Below are 21,411 nucleotides of genomic sequence, written 5' to 3' on the forward strand. Positions count from 1 at the left end.
AAGACAAAGTCATCTGTGCCCATATCCCCTCATGGCAAGAGGAGCCGATGGCTTAAGGCGTTATCTGCCCTCTCTGTCACATAACACTCTATGTTCTTCTAGCTTGTGGAGCAGCTTTTATCTGCTCAGTTATATGACTTGAATGAAAATATGGTGGATTTGTTTTCCATTTTAATATTTTGTTGTTGCCTGAGTACAGATATGTGCGACTGTGTGCGTGTGTGTATCTCTAGACACGTGTCATTGCCGTCCCCCTTTATGTGGGCACCCACTCCGTTGACTGTCAATTGAGTGATGAACTTCGGCAGGGAGGTGACCCGACAGACCAGCTGTTATACGTATGTGATAGAGGATGAAGATCCAGCCCTGGCAAGCCTAAATGTATTTGAGGTGAGGTTGGCACCAAACTGTATAAAAAATAAATGCATTTATATAGAGAACATGTATTTCATATAGTTAAAGGTCAAATAATGGAAGAAAACAAGAAATATTTAAGCACAGATGTCTACAATGAAGCATTTTATAACAGGGTTTTTCTCTTCTACTTACAATATGAGGAGTGTTTATGTAACACCAGATAAGTAATTCCTTAAAGAAAGTCAGTGTGAAGAGCTAAATAAAGACTTAATGACAACTCCAGTATTGTTTAATAATGTTACATGAGTTGTAGTATCTAAACTTGGATGCCTGGACATTAAACTAATGGACATTATGTCATACTTCAACTGCTGCAACAGAAAAAAAGACACTAATTGCTGTTAATGCCTATAAAAAATATGAATTATCATTATCATTAATCTGTGGTGAAATCTGAGACACAAATGGAAAGTCTCTTGTCTATGTTTTTTTCTCCTTCCATTACTTCACATTCTACATTACCATCTAGTTGGCTGAGAAGGGTGACCTGGCTCTCTTGGAGAACCTGGTGAAGAAGAGCCCAGAGGTCCTGAGCGAGAAAGATGAATGTGGTGCCAGTCCCCTTCATCACGCTGCCGCAGGGGGCTATGTCACCCTGATCCAATTAATCAGCACTGTCACAGACTCACAGGGTAAGCATGCTTCAGTCATCGATCATAAGTTCCACTCCAGTACAGGTAAAATATGTCTATTGTGAATCACCATCTGTCTTTAAGTTACTGTGTAGAGCAGTTTGTTAGAGTACTGTGTTTGATCCTCGACTGTATCTACATATGTCTTTATGTAACTGCATTTGTGTGTGTGTATTTGCATGTGCTCTTGTGTCCCTGTGCAGATCTGAACAGCTGTGATGACCAGGGCAACGTGCCCCTACACTGGGCCGCAGAGAGGAACCAGGCAGAGAGCTGCAGGGCTCTTCTGGACCTGGGGGCTGACCCCAACATCCTCAACACGGCCCTCCTGTCCCCTCTGCACCTGGCTGTCAGCCACAACCACAACAGCCTGGTGGAGGTGAGGAAGCTGAAAGTACCCTGCTGAAATAACAATTTATATGAAGTGAATTTGCTCCAGTGTTTTTGTATTTTCTCATTGATAACAAGGTCACTGCAGATTCTTCACCCCGTCCCACCTCAATAATTTTCAAATGAAGTCCAAATGAAGTTCATGTGCATTGTGATATTGCTGCTTCTTTGGATTTTACTCATTTTTTGCACCACTGACTCACTTTTTCAAACTTAGTTTTAGTTGCACTGATAGTCCCATTATACCAACCGGAAACCCAAAACTCCATTGGTCTCCTCATTTCGACATCCTACTTTACAGAAAGACGGTAGACTTGCAAACTTTTCAACAAAAGGAAGAGAAAAGGAGAGTAGACAATCATGTTATCACATCACGTCTTTTACAGGACATGAACCAGAGCAGCCACTGCAGCCTAAAGTCAACTGAAAACTGTTTACACATCTGACAAAATCTGACTCAACCGTTTACTTGGAAAGTCCTTGTCCCGGCGTCCTCACAGCATCTGGCAGCTGTCCACAAACTGACACAGTTGCAGTATGGTGAAGGATAAAGGACACAGACATATATGTAAGGGAGTGGAGGACAGAATAAGCTCAACGTTTTTCACATTTTCATCTCTGCCCCCTGCAGCTGCTGGTGTCCTACAGTGCTACAAACAGCAATCTGCAGGGAGACCTTGGGAACACCCCGGTGATACTGGCCTGCTCCATCAATAACTTTGAGGCTCTCAGCATATTGGTATGTGTAAGAGTGATGTGTTCAGACTCATGTATCTATTTAGCTGCACTGTCTACCTGCTCCAGCCTTGAAGGGGTAACTGTCCAGCTGTATAGAACAGATTATATAGCTGTTCTTTATATTGACTGCCAGCCCACTGCAGCTTTGTCTCTGACAAAGAATTGTCTCTGTTTGTCTTTCTCTCCATCCATTCTCCGTCTGTCAAAGATAAAGCATGGAGCACGGCTTTGCCAACAGAACAAGCTCGGCCATTTTGCCATCCATGCAGCTGCCTTCGCAGGTGCTACGAAAACCATGGAAGTGATCCTGAAGGCCGGTATGACAAAAGGAGTGATCTATCATCAAAAATCGAGAGTGCTGACAATAATGAAAAAGTTTTTACAAGGCCAAGCGGCACATTAAACTGATAGATAACACCAGAGTTCACCTCAGCCCCCTGAGACATTTAGAAAAATGCTGGTGCTGCTTTGTACACAGGCCAGATGCCACACACTGACAGTGTTTATCCACAGTGGGAGGTCTGTTTGGTAAATCCTGTGTTGTTGAAGGAAGGTTTAGTCGAGGCACAAAATATTTATGATATTTCTGTGATTGCTCAGCAGGATTATTAATGGGTATTCAGATTCTTATGCTGTCAGCTCACCATCAACGGACACAATTGCTCATTACTTCCCTCCATTTAAAAAAACAGCCTAAATGTTAAAGTGAGGGGGAAAAAAACACATTACATTGAGATTTAATTCTTTGCTGGCAGGAGAGGAGTTTGGCCACCAAGTTGAAGCCCACATCAACTATTTAGACAAGTCCAAGAGCAGCCCCCTCCATCTGGCTGTACGCGGCGGGAATATTGAGGCCATCCGTCTCTGCATTGCCACGGGGGCCAAAATTGACCAGCAACAGGTACTGACATCACAAAACAAAAGAAAAAAGAAATCATGCAAATCTCTAAGTTGGTTTAAACTGCTTTCCAAGAAGGTCACACATTCATTTGGTTGTCACCACTGTTTTTCCTACCACACGCCATCACAGTCGTAAACATATCAACAGCTCCAGACTCCAAATATTGCTATTCATATTCCATCTGTCCATTGCATGCTATGTCATATTTGCATTGTTTTTTAAACGAGACCTCATTTGCCTACAGTTGTAAAGCATTTTCCCCTCCCTAAAGGGTCTCAGTCTCTGTAGTGTTAGGGCACGCCAGTCTTATCACGCCCATCTGGGAGTGATTGTTAGGTCAGGCCCCGAGGTAGTGGCCAGGGCTACAGCAGGAATAGTGAGTACAGTAATAGCTTCGGTTGGCTAAATTGATACAAATTACCTCCACTTACCCAGTAAGGCTGAGTGGAGCGATCACTGGCCTCCTCCTGACAGTCCTGGTTATCTCATTAAAGGCTTGTGTTACAGCCCTCAGTGTTCAGCCAGCAAGTCTGGGAGATACTTTGCTAATGTTACACCGGGGAAGTGTACAATATGTATGCGTGTAAGTGAGCGCATGTGAGAGTCGCTGTGGCATACGAACTCCTGTTTATGCTCTGCTCTGTCTAACTCAGTGTGTCACTGTGTCTCTGAACGCAGCAGGCATAATCATGGGATCTTCTGCATATTCATCATATTTATTTATTATTCACTGCTCATAATGACTCCATGTTTGTTGCCATCCAGAATGACAGGTCCACACCGCTTCATTTGGCCTGCACCCAGGGTGCTACTGAGGTAGTCAAACTGATGCTGTGTTCCTTTGACCAAGTAGACGACATCATCAACCTAACTGATGGGGCATGTCAGACCCCTCTGCACAGGTGGGCTTCCCCTGTCCCTCCACAATATGGTACAGACTGATGATGCTCTTTAGCTGGTCTTATATCTGGTTAGGTCAATATCATAGGTTGTCACATATGGTACTATTTCTATTCACTACTTCACTATTGTGATATCAACAGTTAATCCTTAGCACATAATCCCCCATAAAAACACTTTTAAAAAAAAGGATTATACAAACAAGATATAATGTGTTAATTAGTGATTTTGGATGGTGGATTTGGACAGAACCAGGCTAGCCATTTCTCCTTGTCTCCAGTCTTTGTGCTACAAGCTAAGCAGCAGCTGAATATAATGTCTTATTTGGTGAGATCTGATCCGACTCAAGCATGAATAGCACGTCACCAAGCTTGTTATAAGGACGTGAATTAATAGCTGTCCCACTTCCTTGTGTGATCAGGCACTAATGCTATCTGAGTTTTTGCAAATGTTCAGAAATGTATAGTATGGTTTAAAATGAATTAATAGAAATTGTTTCAGTTAAACTATATAAGGGATAATGCGCAGTGAGCCGATCAGGGTGATGCTCATTTGTTTTGTTTTTTTTGTTTCTGCTATCAGAAGAAGTATTCAAAAAAAATGTGTAGTAATCATAGAAAAGCCCCTTTAAAATGTTCATCACATTTAAGTAGATATGTTATATCTATGGCTACTATCTCAACTGCTGTCTCGTGCCACATAAAGATCAGCATAATATTAGCACTTTAACACATAGACAAACAAGACGAACATAGATATAAAGCCCTTGTGTATGAGCAGCAGAATAATGAGCTTTTAATTGGAGACAACAATAACAATATCAATACGTAATAAAGATATGCTTCCCACATTGATTTTATCTAAAAGCTATTTGTGTTGGCACAGGCAGCAGCAGAGTAAGACCTGATACAAGGACAGGGGAAGGCAGGATGATCTTTGTGAGGATATGTAACCCTGTTTACCATTTTTAACATCTGGCAAGAAAAGTCCTTACTCTACATTTTTTTCTATTCTTCTGATGTCATTGCTGTAATCTGTTTTAAAATACACATGACCTCTAAAACACAATAGCCATGCTCCTGTCTTTCCCCAGCCATAGCATCATCTGTGGATTTTAGATTTCCGGATTATCGAATCTTTGCAGACCATCATTCAGTCGTGGAAACATATTTCCTCCGTTTGATGCAGAATGACACCAGAATACTCAGAATGCTCACTGAAGAGAGACAATCCAGGAGATAAAAAATGTAACCACGAGAGGAAATCTGGTGGTTATATCATGCTTTTCCAAGGCAGAATTAGAATTAGACTGTCCTCATTCGACATCTGACAATATAAGTAAGACCTTAAATCAAAAACTCATGTGTTGGGTGGTTGGTTTACAACAACTGTGTTTACTTTTCCAGGGCTACAATATTTGACCACGCAGAGCTGGCAGAATACCTCATTTCTTTGGTAAATAAGACACACACACACACACACACACACATACATACACAGACACAGACCCCACAGCTGTTATACACAGGACATTCCCACCTTGAATGCGAGGAACTGTGTTATCAATTTCAGCTGTGCAAATTAAAGGGCAAATCAACATGAGAGCTTATGGCCGTCTTTACTGGATTTCATTTAATTATTGGGTCATTTAGCCATTTGACTATGTATGTCACCGTTGCCACTAGTAAACAATATTTGCAATATTAAACACACCTCTTGGCTTAGTAAATGTTAAAAGTCCTACCCACTGCTTGTAGACCATCTGTCGCACTTCATAGGCCGTTTTAACAGAACTGTGTTGCTAGGAAAAAGCAGGGGTCTTAGTTTATCTCCTGTCAACACTGCAACCGGAAATAAACAAAGAGCGTCTTAATCTTTGAAACGATGACATGGTCTACACCAGGGGTGTCCAAACTTTTTTCACTGAGGGCCACATACAGAAAAACATCCAAAGGGCTGGGCCACTCACTAGAAGTGAGCTACACTTTAATCCACTAGAGGTGATGTATATCACCTCTAGTGGATTAAAGTTGGCAAAATCAATCAAATGTTCTGCTTGATAACTGAATATGATTCAAGAAAAAAAACAGCCTTTCCATTAGTGGGCTTTCATTTATTAGTTGCGGTACAAGCTGGTCTTTGCCTTGTAGGCTCTAATTCAGTGTGTTAAGGTGATCAGTGAGATCCATTAAACATGCCAACCAGAGAGGGTCACTGAGCTCATGAAGAGGTCCTTCTCTCTTCAAAACTAGTCCATTTCTGATCTCAGGGAATAAAACCGCTGCAGCACAGAGCCACGACTTAACCAGCGCCCCCCGCCCCCCCAGCACCAGCACCAGCATCAGAGAGGGAAGCCTGAAATAGTCTGTGCTAGAGCCCTGGTGCTCGAATTAACAGCCTTACCTCCACTTTCTTGCCCCTCGGCGGACACCGTAGAGGCCATTCCTTTGTGCTCACCTATCCCAGCTGGAGCCCCATCAGTTGTACCTCCACACAGCTCGTCCCATTTAAGTCCCATCATGCCAACTGCATCTGGCACAGCTTCAAAAACATCCTCACCAGTCGTGGTGCTCCTTAGACTGCTAACATCAAGCAGCTCCTCCATAATGTAATACTGATCTTCATTAGTTATTAGCTGTGCTCTCATCGCACACCGCGTCTGAAACTTTCTACACTAATTTGCTCTCTTACGTTTCTTTAATTCCGCCGTTTTGGGTCACCTGTAGCAAATCTCTTCTTCTATTACTCATTTTATAGAGAATCTGCCTCGTTCAAGACCGTTACTCCACCTAGTGGTGAGACTAAGAAGTACAATACAGTCCAGCGCAGGTTCCATGTGTGGGCCGTATTACAATACATTTTTACAATTTCCTGCGGGCCAATGAAAATTGGTTTGGACACCTATAAACATAGGTGAGATTTAGATCACACTGAAAATGGATCACCTGATATTTTTTTCTGATTTGCCTCCCATGGTGCTGTGCAAAATAGCTCCCTCCTCCTGTTTTGCACAGCAAAGCACAATGCACAACTCTCTCTTCATGCAAACTCTGCTTCAGCTGAACAAAAATGTGAAATGCAGTGTAGCATGTAATGCGGATGCTAATTTTCCCGTGGCCTCCATTGTTTGCAATAATTACAGCAGTGTGTGTTAGAATTAATGTGGTAATTAATGAGCTAATGTAAAGCTTTTAGTGCATTCTCTCCTCAGGGTGCAGACCTTAATGGTATTGATTGTAAAGGAAACTCTCCGTTACTGCTGGCTACAAGCTGTGGAGCATGGAGAACTGTGGCCCTGCTACTGGCCAAAGGTGAGCTACTGTTCTGTGCCAGCAATGCTCATATTATTCATAAACATGCCTGATAATGCAGGTTGTGCCCAGTCATGCATGTGTCTATACCTTTTAGGAGCAAATGTGAACATGAAAGACAAATGTGGCTGTAACTTCCTTCACCTGGCCATTCTACAGCCTAAGGGTCTGAAAAACCTCCCTGAAGAAGTACTGCAGGTACCCTCAATTCATGTTGCCTGTTTATGAGTCATCAAATGCACCGTATGCAGCTTGGACAAAGATGCCATTAAGATTGTAATTTAATTACCACACTGCCCTTGATCAATTTGCCTTGAGCCTCACAGCGTGCATTCATGGCCAGCTGATGAAGTTCATTAAACTCTCACTAACCCCGACGATCCTTTATAACACTGTGAGCTTTACATAAAGCTACAACGATGACTTCGAAATGAGCCACAGAGGACGGCTGGTATTTACAGTGGGGAAGGGATTTGTCTGTATCTGTGCTCAAATTTTATTACACTACATTATCATTTACATAATATCAGTGTTTTTGTGTGTGGGTGTCTATGTATGTGTATAACTATAGCCATGGTAGAAGTTATATAATGTGTGCCCTTTATTCTGCATGACTGCTGCAGCATACTTAATTCTTTTTTTCTTCTTTGTCTTTTGTGCTTCATACTACTCCTACTACTTTGCAATACATATAGTATCGTACATTATAAAATAAATGTGTTTCTAATGTGTCTAATTTTAGTGTAACAGTGTTAAGGCATTGCTGAGCTGTGAGGATAATGAGGGCTGCACCCCACTCCACTACGCCTGCAGACTGGGTATCCATGACTCAGTGAAGAACATGCTGGGCCTCTCGGGGCAGGTTGGCCTCGCATGCAAGTCCAAGGACAAGAAATCTGCTCTGCACTTTGCTGCTCAGTGAGTCCGATTGGTCCCAGAGGGCACGACTTTCTATACCATCGAACTAAATAATTCTAATTCGACCTGATTATCACTTAAAGTTGGTCAAACTTTGCATATTCGATCAAAGAAGTTCCAGCAGTGTCACTGCTTGTTGACATTGACCAGTGTGGGATGCAGTGTATATACTCTGCCCCTTCTATATTGGTTCTGCTATGCTATTTTAATGCTGCAACATTCAATTTGCAGAAAAGCTGTGATATTCACACCCTCAACAATGCATCCCACGATATAACTTTTGAAACTCCAGAGTAATTTCATGATTACATTATTTGTTTTGCAAAATGGCTTTATCATTAGGAAGAAAAGGTAGCAACAAACTTTCTTTGTCTTCGAAGTTCCAGCTTCACAGGCAGCCTAAGATCCCATTTTGACATTGGTCCTCTAGTTACTCTATAACAACTGTTGTGTATTGATCACAGATTCCACAAGAGTTTAAAACATTAATCAAAAATGGCTCTTCAGAGGACATTGACTTACAATCCTCCAAAAGCCCAGACTTTTATCTCTGTAATTGAAAAACAGTGGTCAGATGAAAAATGAACCATGTGCCCACGTTTAAAACTCTTACCTCACTGTAATTTCAGTGAGCAATTTTTGTGCTCGGAAACCTTTTGATGATTAATTGCCGTGACATACCTTTACAGTGACCCAGAAGGACTGACACAAGAATAGAATTCAATTAGTGAAGCACATGTAAAGAAATGTTACTAATAGTGTGAAATGAGCAGACATTCAACATTACAGTTATTGATTTTTCCTTCATGTACACCTTTTTCATTAGAGCCAGAGGGCAAATGAAGGCCATGCTATGATATCATACTTTAACTCTTGTAGACACCTCATTTCTTTCCCCACTAGTCTCACTACACTCAAACAAAGTGCTCCTGACCCTCTTAAAAGGTTTGGAGACAAAGAGAGATCATAGCGCAGGCCAATGTGTCACTTGTGTTTGTCTTCTTGCAGTTTGCAGCACAATTAGTCATTAACACTTCCCAACACTTTTTACCTACATACCTACAGGTTCAAGCCCTGTAACAGCTGTCTAAAGTGTCTTTGAGCAAGATACTCGATCGCCAAGCTGAACCGTGCTGCAGCAGCGCCCGGCTTGTGGCTGTGCTGTGCTGTTTCCATATCAGAGATCAACAGATCATCACAGTGAGTAACGCTCCTTCTTCTCATCCCTCTCTTCTTTAAGGTATGGACGCATCAACACATGCCAGAGATTATTGGAGACCATCACAGACTCTCGTCTGCTGAATGAAGGTGACGAGCGAGGCCTGACACCACTTCATTTGGCTTCAAAAGAGGGGCACACCAAGGTGGTTCAGCTGCTGCTGCGTAAAGGAGCTCTCTTTCACAGGTAAACATGTGCATATAGAGGAAACATGGCCATGCAGAAAAACATACAAACATGGTGTCCTGCTCTATCACCTGTGCACTGTTTTGCTGTGGTTCTGATTTACAGTAAACAAACCTGCAAACTATTTTTGTACTAATCACTAATTCCTATTAATTGAGTATGTTTTATTTACAGTGATTACAAGGGCTGGACTTGTCTGCACCACGCTGCATCTTCAGGATACACACAAACTATGGACATTCTCCTGTCAGCCAATCCCAAATTACTGGATAAAACAGATGAGGATGGGGTATGAATTAATTTACTAAGTCCAACATTATCCAAATAAATTTTAAACCGTTTTCTGATGACTGTTAGGAAACTACAGGCTTATTTTTGCAGTTCACGAGTATGTTAAAGAAACTCTGTATATATTCAGTTGTTTTCCAGACATTGGTCCCCTAATAATCACCAATACCAACACAGACATCACTGTTCTATAATAAATCGAGAGTACTGTCCCCTCTTGTATTGATATACCAGAGCACTGCAATGCACATTGCAGCGAGAGAGGGACATGTGGCTGCAGTCAGGCTCTTGCTGTCTCTGGGAGCAGAGATCATCTTAAACAAGAATGACACGTCGTTCCTCCATGAAGCTCTGCAAAATGGGAGGAAAGATGTGGTCAACGCTGTAATTGACAGCGACAGGTATGTTATTAACGCAAGTGTCTCTTCGGTTGAGAAAAGATAAAGTTAGAAGCTTAGCGTAAAACCGCATTTATATTGCAGGTGGTTTTGTGTGCTGCATTTGTAAACTGCACATTTATCCAGGATTTCAATGTGGTCCTATGAAGACCAAGTATCCCCAAAACATCAACCCTTCATTCAAATTATGGGAGTATTTGTGTGGATAGCTGTTTGCCACAATTTGTTTTTGAAAACTACCACCGGGTGGCACCAAAACCCCAAATGTTTAAATTCTGCACATATTGTTTTGCCTTTAAGATTACTTAAAGTTTATCTTCTTCCAGATGTTCTGACGCTTTGATAAAGTTCACACCCGGCTCCAGCCAGAGAAGTCCCATACTACACATGATTGAGTTTCTTCCCGAGACCTACAAGGTTCCCACTGGCAGAGAAAAAACATGCGTATCATAAATCTGTGTGCACAGTAATATTCATCAGAACTTTTCTGCAGTTTGCTGTTTACACACAGTTCTAATTGAGCATTGCTTTTTTTTTTTTGTAATGTTGCCCCTGGATTCACTGTGTTTTTCTGCTTTCTTCAACAGCACCTACTGGACCGATGTGTGGTCGAATCTGATGACGATCACAACAGTCCTGACTACAATGTAATTAAGCTACAAGTTGAACAATCAAAACACCACAGTGGTCTATCAAGTAATATTGCATCAAACAGTATCAAATAAAAAAAAAATCTTCTGTTGTTTAGATTGAATACAATTTCACATGGCTCCAAGCTCCCCTTGCAGTGCAGAAGTTAACTGACAAATCCGACAAGATGAGAGTTCGCCCACTGGCTGCGCTCAATGTAAGCAATCATTTTTATTCTCAAATATGATTCTCCTGCAGCAGATTGCAAATAATCTCTCTCTCCCATGATTGACAGGCTCCTACTTCTGTCCTCAGATTTTGATTCCTCTTGTTTCCTTGAAAAGTTACAAAAGAACATATTCCTGCAGCTGTCATACCAGAGGCCCTCTGTCTTTGCCTGTATAAACAATTCAAAGATTACTTGAATTGTTTATATTGTATATATTACTTGAATTTGTATGTCACCCGGCCGGTAGCGCAGTGGATAATTGCGCCTGCCATCGGCCTGGGGAACCTGGGTTCTGCTCCCTCCCAGTCCCGGCTACCAAAAATGGGTGAGGGTTGCATCAGGAAGGGCATCTGGTGTAAAAAACTAACGCCAAAATCTACAAGCGGATCATCCGCTGTGGCGACCCCGGAAGGGAGCAGCCAGAAAAGGGACAACAACAACAACTTGAATTTGTATATCATTTTTCTTCTTGAACATATTTTTTAATCTTGTGTGTGTGCACTGTACAGCTACTGATTATTTATCTCCTTTCTTTTTCTATTTATCTATTTATCTTTTTTTTTTTATTTTTTATCCTGAAGCGGCATTGAAGGATAAAGGGCAAAGCAAGAATTTCATTGTGCGGTGAAACTTTTTTTTTAATCTGACATATGATAATAAAACAATTGGATTGAATTGAACTGAGAGGCCTGGGAGTGGCAGGTTAGCAATCTCTAGCATGGAGAGCGGTTAATGTTGGAAGCCAAGTCAACTTGAATAACGTTGCATCCCACTGCACGGTGCAGACTCTGGGTCAGCCTTTCCATCTGACCTCCTTGATCCTGCTGCTCTCCTCCTGTTAATGCTACCATGTTGGATATACATGTTATATACAAGCAATGAAATGTGTTCTGATTGATTGCCACTGATTTCTCCATTCCTGTTGGCCACCTTAGCGGTCAATACCTCTTATCATGCATTGCTATTAGCTGTCATCAGTGGATGTATTAGGAGAGGGATCATTGGCTCTTAGAGGGCTATTAAATTACAGATTGTTGAACTAAAGGTACATTGTGTATTCTTTGCCATAGAGCCATTGACACAGCAACCACACTCTTTTAATATGTATAATGTATATAATGGTTTTTCTGTTGCCCTTTCTGCAGGCAATGGTGCAGTACAACCGCATTGAACTCCTCAACCACCCTGTCTGCAAAAAGTACCTGGCGATGAAGTGGTGTGTATTCATGATTTTAACCCCTCAGTGATATTTCTCATTCTGATTTGTTGCGTCTACCAATCAGGTTGCAAGAAAGATTATTTGCGCTGCTAAACGCACCAATGCTTTATTCAATCTGAATGTCCAGTCCTCAAATGTAAAAACTGTTCTCTTTCCTTCTTTGTTTTAATGTGCAGGCTTGCGTATGGGAGCACAGCTCATACACTCAACATGTTTTGCTACCTGTTAGGCCTGCTGCCCCTGACTCATCTCATAGTGACTCTGAGGCCCACTATGAACACCACAGACTCGGGCGAGCACACTATCATGATGGTGCCTATATCTTTCATTGAGGTACCGATGACTGTGATGATCAGCATTCAATAAGTTGAAGCTTCGGCTTCAGCTTCGTCAGCATCGATGGAATTTCAAAATAACTGAAATACCTACTTAGCACAGCTACCAATTAATGAACATTTGTCATTATTATAATATCTCCCTAATCTTAAATTAATCTCAATGTTCCTTATACCCTAGCAAAGTCTGCTCTTGTCCATCTGTATGGTGATGGTCTTGGTCATGAATGTCTACGCCGTAGGGAAGGAAGTGGTGCAGATTTCACAACAGGTACTGTTACACAAGTGTCATTACCTCACATGAAGCATGTGCTCATAAATCCATTCAGCACCAGCTTTGCAGCCACACAGCGGCAAGCAGGTGTGATGGACGAGATTTAGATCCAATTTAGACTTTGCAGGATCGCAGTATGACCACAGTCAGAATGTCACCTCCACACTTCACCTCTCTCATTTTGATTATAACTACAAGAAACACCCCTACCCTCACATCACTTGATCAGTAATATACAGTTGAAGTGTTGTGCGTTAATTTGTCTTTTCTTTTCCTTTGAAAGCGCTGGAATTACTTCAAGGATTATTCCAACCAGTGTGACTGGTTTTCAGCCGTCCTCTCTCTCCTGTTCATCATTCCCTTCATGCTCAATGCAGAGGGGTCTTTACACTGGCAAGCAGGGGCATTAGCGGTGTTAAACTCCTGGATTGGATTCCTCCTTTATCTGCAGAGGTACCGTTCACTCTGACTTCATTGTGCCTTGTCAACATAATGTATATTTTACAGTGTAGATGCCACACAATGGTATAATCAATCTCTGGTTTCTCCAGGTTTGAGGGTGTTGGCATCTATGTTGTGATGTTTTGGGAGATCATGAGGACACTGGTCCGTATTGTCATGCTGTTCTTGTACCTGATGTTAGCATTCAGCTTGGCGTTCTATGCGCTGATGCTCAACCAGGTAGGAGAAATAATCAAAATTGAGTGAGCCTTTAAAGCCTTTAAAGTGGGCTCTATAGGCTTCATTGTGTCTTACAACTCAAAGTGACAGAAAGAACAACATACTGATGATTATCAGTATTCAAGTGCTGGAGTATCTAACTCTGATTGCCATTCTTTGTTACCCCTAGAAAGAGTTTCACAGCGTGCCGCTCTCAGTGATGCAAACCTTTGTGATGATGGTCGGGGAACTGAACTACCAAAATAATTTCCTGGACGCTTATCTGAAGCAAGAGCTTCCTTTTGGTCTCCTGACTTATTTAATTTTTGTGCAGTTTGTTCTGCTCATGCCTATACTGCTGGTGAACCTGATGGTAAGTACACTCTGACAGCCTGTTGTGCCCATTTTCCTCGACTTCTTAAAGGCATATATAGTACTTCTCACCTAAAAGCTACTGCTTGATATTTTTAATTTGCTGAACAAATGCCCTGGATGTCATTTGTTTTTGTAGATTGGTTTAGCAGTTGGAGACATCGCCGAAGTCCAAAGAAATGCTGCCCTAAAAAGAATAGGCATGCAGGTGTGTATGGAAGTAGCTTGTCTGTTACAGGAGCATTTTGTTACATGTATGTTGCATTTTCAGAGCATAGAAGACATTACATACTTTATCATTGTCCTTATTTTACATAACAAAATGAATGATATTTGTTTAGCTTGAGAACATATAACCTTTGAGCCGAACAAAGCTTGTTAATAAGCGGTTCCTCTCTAAAAACTGCCCCTCTGATTGACAATCTGAATTTCTGGGCCCCAGATTGAGCTCCACACCGCTCTGGAAGACAAGTTGCCTTACTGGTTTATGAAACGAGTCGACAAACCATCCATCACCATCTACCCGAATCGCAAGTGCTCCACGGTATGCTCAATACTTCAAAATAGATAGATTATACAACATACCGATGCTGCCTTTGCTACAAATTAAGCTACTTCCCTTTCTTAATCCTTTTGTTGACAGCACTACATAAGGCAGTTATTTGTAGGACAAGACGAGACAAATGAAGTCTGGAATCGTCTGCAGGTCAAATCACAGAGCTGCACTTTCGTAGAGAGTGAGCTCAAAAAGCAGAAGAACAGGTAAAGCACATGCTAATCACATGAGATTTTCGTTTTCTCTTCCTCTGAATCATAAAACTACGCTCACTAATGAGATAATGGAATTACTTCAATAAAATGATCTACCATGAAGAATGCAACAGCAGTGGTCTATAAAACATTTAATTGTAGTTTTTGATGCATGAGCAGCACCCAGTGGTGACAAAAAAATAAAGCCTGTGACCAGGTCACAGAAAGATGTGACTCACTGTACTCCTCCCTGTAATAAGCACATGGAACTGCTCAGCAGTATCAAACTATGAATCTACTCGCCTTTACATGCCGTCTGTCACTGAGCCACAGGAGCTGATGTTTTCCCATTCAGGATGAAGGAGATGTCGAGCATGCTGGAGAAGCAGCACAACCTCCTGAAGCTCATCATCCAGAAGATGGAGATCAGCTCAGAGGCCGACGAGAGTGACGGTCCCGTGAACATCAGAGGCAGCATGTGGCCGAGCCTGAGTCAGGCTAAGCCGAGAGGTGGCACCGTGTCCCGGTGGGTCCCACTGATGAAGGCCATCGAGAGCAAAAGAAAATGACAGTGAATGAGACGCATAAAACACCTTAACAGCAACAACTATACAATTTTACTCAGTAAATTATCACTACATTATAACAGCCTGACATGTGTAAATATATGACTACTGCGCAATGTAATTTATTATACTGACATTTAGCTCTATTATTCACTGCACACATACTGTATGTTGTAACAGGTCATTTAATTAAGTGCTCTTAATTAGGATGTTTTAACGATTGTGCCGTTTAATAGTGAGTGCTGCTGCATAGGTAATCTACAGCATTAGTGGTTTTTAAAAATATTTCATTGTAGGCTGACACAGTAACATTTCTTGTCCAGTATGGCACCACAGACCCACGGATAATATTGAATGTTAGTGATTTTCTGGTGCATGCATGCAGTGTTGTCATACTTCTATAACACACACAGTAGCTATTTCTGTGTAGCTTTAGTCTCTATATGTCACATGTGTTCTGTTATCTCAAATATGATGTTTCATCTCTGCTTTTATCTCATCCCATCATTAAACATGCCCACGATCTTGAAGGACAAAAACAAATTCCTCACTTTTCATCAAATGTATGTATTTCCTCTGTGCACAACACAATAATAGAAAAACCTCCAAAACTCAACAATGGTTAATAAATTATTGCCTCTGAATGTTGTACTGATGTACTGATTATGGGAATCATTGAAGGCTGAGAGAGAAAGGCCTCTGACATCATGAGCTTGCACCTGTCCCTTTGCTTCTCGAGCTGAGGGCCCCGATAGAGGTCACTGCCCCTGAAAGTCTTTGCTGATAGACAAATGCTAGCTCTGACCTCAAGTCATCTTTCAAGTGATATTTATTACTGTTGGCCCTGAATTTAATTATTCCCAGGGCAAATACAATAACCATGTAACCATCAATTACGCTGATGTTTTGGACAATATTTTGTGCTTTTACTTGAGGAACTACATCTACAGAATTACTAATGAGCTCCCTTGTTTTATCTCAGCCTGCTTCTTGTTGACAGTGAATGGAGCAGCAGGTTGAAATATGTGTCACATAGCTAATAACTTTCTGTGTTATGCAAAAAAAAAAAAAAGATGACAGCCCATAAAAAGTGAAGTAAATCCAGCAGCAGAATCCCTTAGCTTGCAGCTTTAAGTATGTCAGTCAGGCCGTCCACCTCGCTGACGGATGCAGTGACAGGGGGATGAGATGGCAGCCTGCCTGAAGCTCTGACTGTTGTACCAGCACAAGTGGAACTTAATATCTCAACCTCATGACACATCCAAGGATAAGCTAAGAGCCTCCAAGGTCCAGCTGATGTCAGGTCTTCTTGTGAAAATTCCATGGAAGAGGGGGATTGTGGGAAAGATGGGGATGTTCCCTCGGATTAGGGAGCATTCTTGGTCCGTGAATGAGGGAAATCTGAGTAGTGGAAAACCACAGAACACTTCAAAATCACAGCAGCTTGCATTTTGGCACTAAATGGAATTGAAACATCATTACAAGCAGGAAATAAACAAGAATAACACATTTTGAAAGGTTGAATGTATTTAGTAGTTTAAGAAGGTGGAGTTTGAGTCAGCATGCTTGAATAAATCATACGCCATCCTGGGAACTGTTGGAGTGCAGTAAAACATTCAGACTACAGTAATTCTCCTTTTGTGACACTGGCATGGGCAAAGACCAAAATCAAGCATGCATCTCAGCTGCAGTTAGGTAATTCTTGGCAGAGTCTCACTATTGTCATAAAAAAAATCAAAATTTCACACATATTATGTGAAGTAAATGCTGTCAGGGACCTGGGATTTTCTGGGACTAGCTTGAGAAAGTAAAAGGAGGTTCCTGTAAGTACTATATAGATACAGAGTCTTCCATTTAGTCAGAGAATGTGCTCATACAGCTCCAAGCTTCTTTCAGTTTTCCCCAAAGTTTGACTTGCATTTTTTGAACATAGTGTTCAATGTCCTCACTGTATTTTAGTTTGTGATGTTTCCATATCTCACAGACAACAATACTCTGTCTGAAGGATAGAGTTTAGTACAAAAGATACTTTTCTCTCAGAAACTTTCCAGCCACTTCGGTATCTCTGCGAACACATTTTGCAATCCTTCATAGGCCTGAAGCGATCCCAGTCTCTTCTTCTCTTTCTCCTTGTCTTAGCTCTATAATAAAATTTGCAACCTTTTGCAACTCTATCAGTAGATGCTCTCAGGGATGGTTGGAGGACACAAAACAAATGTGAAAGTGTCCAAGACACACAGTAAAAAAAAAAATGTGTTTGTGAAACTATGAGAATGAAGATGGTGCCTCCCCGCCTCTGCCACACCCTTGTCATGCCAACGGTCCAGATGTCATGGGAACCGATAACAGCTGGGGCTGCTGCACGCAGACTGCGTGTGAAAGGCTGCTCCATCTGCAGAAACCCAATCCCTCTGTGAAACCAGCAAAGGATTAGACACTTTTGATAAGGTCCTCAAGACATTTCTATTACCAAAACACATCTGTGGAACTGACAAACTAAGGAAATGTTTTATTGTATATGTGCTTTTTGAAATAGTGCAATGGGTTATGTGTATTGGGAGATGGTGTCCTCCTGTAATACAATTTGCTAGAGGGTTTATCTCTGTTTCACGAAAATAAATAATCTTCTGACACCCCACCCATCATTTTACAATGTCTTTACACCTTCCACTAGATTTACTAACAGTAAACCATTCATTTACAGGGTTTGGTGTAATCATCAAGTTGCAGAAGAGCAGCTTAATTCTTTAACAGTAAACACAAGGAGACAGAGTTGTGGTCTGACTGAGGTCATAGTGGCTTGGAGAAAAAGGGGAGGAGAAAAAAAACTGTACAGATGCCAAGTCCTGGACACTTAAATTAGAGGGGTAACTAAGCAAGGAGGCATGTTTCAGTTTTAGACTGAGCTGCAATTTTCAGACTTGACCTCAAGCAGTTGGTAGTAGCGCTGTCAAGTGCTGACATTTCAGGGCAAAATAAGTTGTAGAGTAACCAAATGGGAATTTAAGAAGAGGTGACAGTCTGCTGTCTTCCAACCTCCTGTCGTTTACTAAAATCTCCTCCAGCCGAGAATCCAGATCTTCATTCACTGCTGTCCCTAAAGTGTCAGTGGTGTCCGCCTCCAAGGCACAGGTGGAGCAGCCATGTCCACTGGCTCTGCTGCAAGTGATGCTGAGGACTATGAGACATGTCACAGGAGGACTGCCACTGCACGGAAGATCGCCTTCTACAGTCCTAACCGGTATTCGGATGAGGAGCTGGAGGATGACGCTGAGGAGGGGAGGATGAAGCATGAGCGCAGACTCTCCAAGACGCACCAGAAGGACGCGCGGCAGTCGCAGAGAAACGCGGCCAACGCCAGGGAGAGGGCGCGGATGAGAGTGCTGAGCAAAGCCTTCTCCAGACTGAAAACCAGCCTGCCGTGGGTACCAGCGGACACCAAACTGTCCAAATTGGACACGCTTCGACTCGCTTCGAGCTACATCTCCCACCTGAGACAGCTCCTGCAGGACGACCGGTTCGAGAACCGCTTTGCGCACCCAGTCAATCTGGTACGAAGATCTAACTTTGCGAAACGAGCTTTAAAGTGAAACATCTCAGCATGCACTTTTAAGAGATCACTTCAACAACTTTCATTTATATAGTGACTTCCTAATGTGCCGAAATTGTTTCTTTACCTGTTGTATTCTGCTTTAACAGACCTGGCCATTTATGATGACAGGGCGGTCAGAGGACAGCCAAGACATCTCATCCACTGTGAGACTATGTGGAGCAACAGCGTAGGACTCACTCAAACACCAACCTCTTCTCCCGGAACCTGCAGACAGTAGAAAATGTTGACCCCCTCATATCCAGTCCCCCTTTTGAGGCTCCCTGTACGACCTTAACAATGACTTTGAACTCAACTCCACCTTTAATGTACTGTGTCATGTCAGTAAGAACAATAAAGATAGTAGTTTGTTTTCACATATATTCTCTTGTGTGCATGTTTACACTGTGTGTAAGCTCATTTAGAATGGATTGACATCTTGACACTGTCATTTTATTGACAGTGTTACAAATATTATGGTTGATCACAAAATCTTACATTTGTACAAAACAGTTTGGGAAGCTCAGCCTGGAAACTAGTTTGGTCTAGTTTGTTTTTTTTAATCTGTATAGATTCAGGTGTGTTTGGCAGCTCTTAGCGTTTATTTCACAAACTCAAAATGTCTGTTTTGCTACTTTCATGTGACTATATCAAAATCACCATCACCAAAATGTGCAGCTGCAGATATACAGTATTTATTTTTGTTTGTGGTGTGTTTAATATTTGTGCATTTCAGATTAAATTTTGCCAGGAATGGTTGTCTTCTCTCTTTGTGTTTAATCAGATCAAAAACCATGATAATTCCCACAGTGTTTTAGCAGCATCTCATTGTGTGTTTATTGCACCTATTGAAACTAGTTGTGTTCAGCAGCTGCAGCACTCATATGAAGTTAAAAGCAAATAAAAAAAAACAGCTGATATTTGTGTAATTTGTGCATGTAGCCAAACACTAAACGTGCATTTGTTAAGTCATAGAAACTGATATTTCATCAGATTGGTTCATTTTTATCAATCAGCTTCCACATAATAAACTTCCAAATAGTCACAAAGCAGTGGACACATGATGTACTGCAGCACATGTGTCTGGGCAGACTTTTATGCATTTTTTATTACTTTTTCCCTGTTGAATAATGGAGTCTGACACAATGAACACGCAGCTGTGTCTTTGCCATGAAGCTTGTTCAGAGGACAAAACTCAGCCCACCATACACACCATCAAGTTTTTAGGTCATAGCTCTTTATCTGGCAGCGGGACTCCAGAGGTCTTCGGCCGTGTCATCAGACCAGATCAGAATGCATTTGTTCATTTTTCAGTCAAAACAAAAAACCTCACAAAGCATTGGTCAAAAGTTCAGGAAGAAGCAGAAGCTCACTCACAGAGCCAGACCACCTCCCCCAGACCCCCACCCTCCCTCGCCTCTTAAAACACATTCGCTGCCAAACCTGCACACATGCTCATAAACATCTACAGTTAGTTGACAGAGAGAGACGGGGTGACAGTGATCTCTTGATCTATGAGCCCTTTTATTCAGTTAAACCCCAAAAATGATGTGGGTACAGATGGATGGGGATCCAGGCCCAGGGCTGTCTGGTGGCTCAGACTGACTAAGTGCTTGAGATGAAGAAAGAGGCGAAGAGAGGAGAAAAAGGAAGAGTTTTCATCAGGTTCATGCAGAGTCGCAGCTGTTGGCGTGTTGGTGAGTTTCCCACAACTCTGAACTGCTCTCCTGGGAGAAAGCAACCACTCTGCTGGACCCGGACAGCTAATGAGCTGCCTTCTCACACTCAGTCTGCCTCCGTCCTCGCACCATCAACTGCAAATGTGACACCGAGGGAAAGCAACTTATAAATGTCCAACGCGCATCTTGACTGCACTGAAAATGAGATGCTATTAATCAAAGCACGACATGTCAACAAAATGATGGTGTTTGGGACTGGCTTACCAGCACTGAGCTGATCTCAGTTCTCTGGGAGGGAAGCTTCCGTGTTTCACAATTAAACCAACACAAATAGTTTGTGATAATTTATGCCAATGCTGGCTGGAGCAACAAAGACACTGCTGCTAAAATGAAAATGTGCTGCTGTGGCAAGTTTCAGTGAAGCACATGCAGTTTGTGATGTTACATGAGTGGCATCTAGTGGTGAGGAAGGTGAACAGAGAACAGCAACATCACAGTACTCAGTACACAGAGCACACATTCAGCTGAGCAGAGGAAAACCGTCAGAAGTCATAACGATGTACAAAACTTTGGATATATGTAATTTCACTTTGCAGACTGGATACTAAGTACGATCCTGTAATGGAGAAGTTGGAAATGATTGAAGTCTTATGCTGAGTTAATCCTGCAGCCCTATCTGTGCAGTACTTACTGTTAATTTGCAAATCAGCATAGAGTGTATGGCCCATAAAACATATAGTAGTATTTTATTCTAACTTAGTATTAAAGAAGTAGAATTAAGTCTGCAAGTGACACTATTTTCACTGTAAA

General features: G+C 41.9%; 2 protein-coding genes across 3 annotated transcripts; both read left to right on the forward strand.

The window, feature by feature from the left end:
• The first annotated feature begins 273 nt into the window (after positions 1-273).
• Positions 274-15,777, forward strand: LOC139220986 (transient receptor potential cation channel subfamily A member 1-like). 2 transcript variants are annotated; one of them, XM_070852878.1, is made up of 27 exons: positions 274-390; positions 887-1,049; positions 1,253-1,428; positions 2,071-2,178; positions 2,386-2,494; positions 2,933-3,078; positions 3,844-3,980; positions 5,385-5,433; positions 7,190-7,289; positions 7,387-7,487; positions 8,032-8,207; positions 9,448-9,612; positions 9,787-9,901; positions 10,135-10,301; positions 10,625-10,715; positions 10,886-10,945; positions 11,047-11,145; positions 12,303-12,373; positions 12,553-12,709; positions 12,893-12,982; positions 13,269-13,438; positions 13,537-13,666; positions 13,836-14,018; positions 14,157-14,225; positions 14,460-14,561; positions 14,661-14,779; positions 15,123-15,777. In XM_070852878.1, exons 1-27 carry the CDS (start codon positions 295-297, stop codon positions 15,334-15,336), a joined length of 3,363 nt encoding a protein of 1,120 aa, XP_070708979.1. In that variant the 5' UTR covers positions 274-294; the 3' UTR covers positions 15,337-15,777. The 2 variants fall into 2 exon arrangements, with proteins under 2 accessions (XP_070708979.1, XP_070708980.1); XM_070852879.1 differs by lacking the exons at positions 14,157-14,225; positions 14,460-14,561; positions 14,661-14,779; positions 15,123-15,777 and having other exon boundaries at positions 13,840-13,968.
• A 2,699-nt stretch (positions 15,778-18,476) lies between these two features.
• On the forward strand, positions 18,477-19,116 carry LOC139221319 (musculin). The gene is made up of 2 exons (XM_070853257.1): positions 18,477-18,884; positions 19,033-19,116. The coding sequence occupies exons 1-2, from the start codon at positions 18,477-18,479 to the stop codon at positions 19,114-19,116; spliced, it is 492 nt and encodes a 163-aa protein (XP_070709358.1).
• The last annotated feature ends 2,295 nt before the right edge of the window (positions 19,117-21,411 follow it).

This window comes from Pempheris klunzingeri, chromosome 21 (genome assembly GCF_042242105.1).
Source record: "Pempheris klunzingeri isolate RE-2024b chromosome 21, fPemKlu1.hap1, whole genome shotgun sequence".
Taxonomy (NCBI): Eukaryota; Metazoa; Chordata; class Actinopteri; order Acropomatiformes; family Pempheridae; genus Pempheris; species Pempheris klunzingeri.

What these genes read in the sequence shown, in the direction of transcription:
- LOC139220986 (XM_070852878.1), top strand. Translation starts at nt 295, where the DNA reads ATGAACTTCGGCAGGGAGGTGACCCGACAGACCAGCTGTTATACGTAT. An exon ending in TGGTGCAGATTTCACAACAG is followed by an intron (nt 12,983 to 13,268) that starts GTACTGTTACAC and finishes TTCCTTTGAAAG; the next exon opens with CGCTGGAATTACTTCAAGGA. An exon ending in CTCAAAAAGCAGAAGAACAG is followed by an intron (nt 14,780 to 15,122) that starts GTAAAGCACATG and finishes TTTCCCATTCAG; the next exon opens with GATGAAGGAGATGTCGAGCA.
- LOC139221319 (XM_070853257.1), top strand. Translation starts at nt 18,477, where the DNA reads ATGTCCACTGGCTCTGCTGCAAGTGATGCTGAGGACTATGAGACATGT. An exon ending in TTGCGCACCCAGTCAATCTG is followed by an intron (nt 18,885 to 19,032) that starts GTACGAAGATCT and finishes CTGCTTTAACAG; the next exon opens with ACCTGGCCATTTATGATGAC.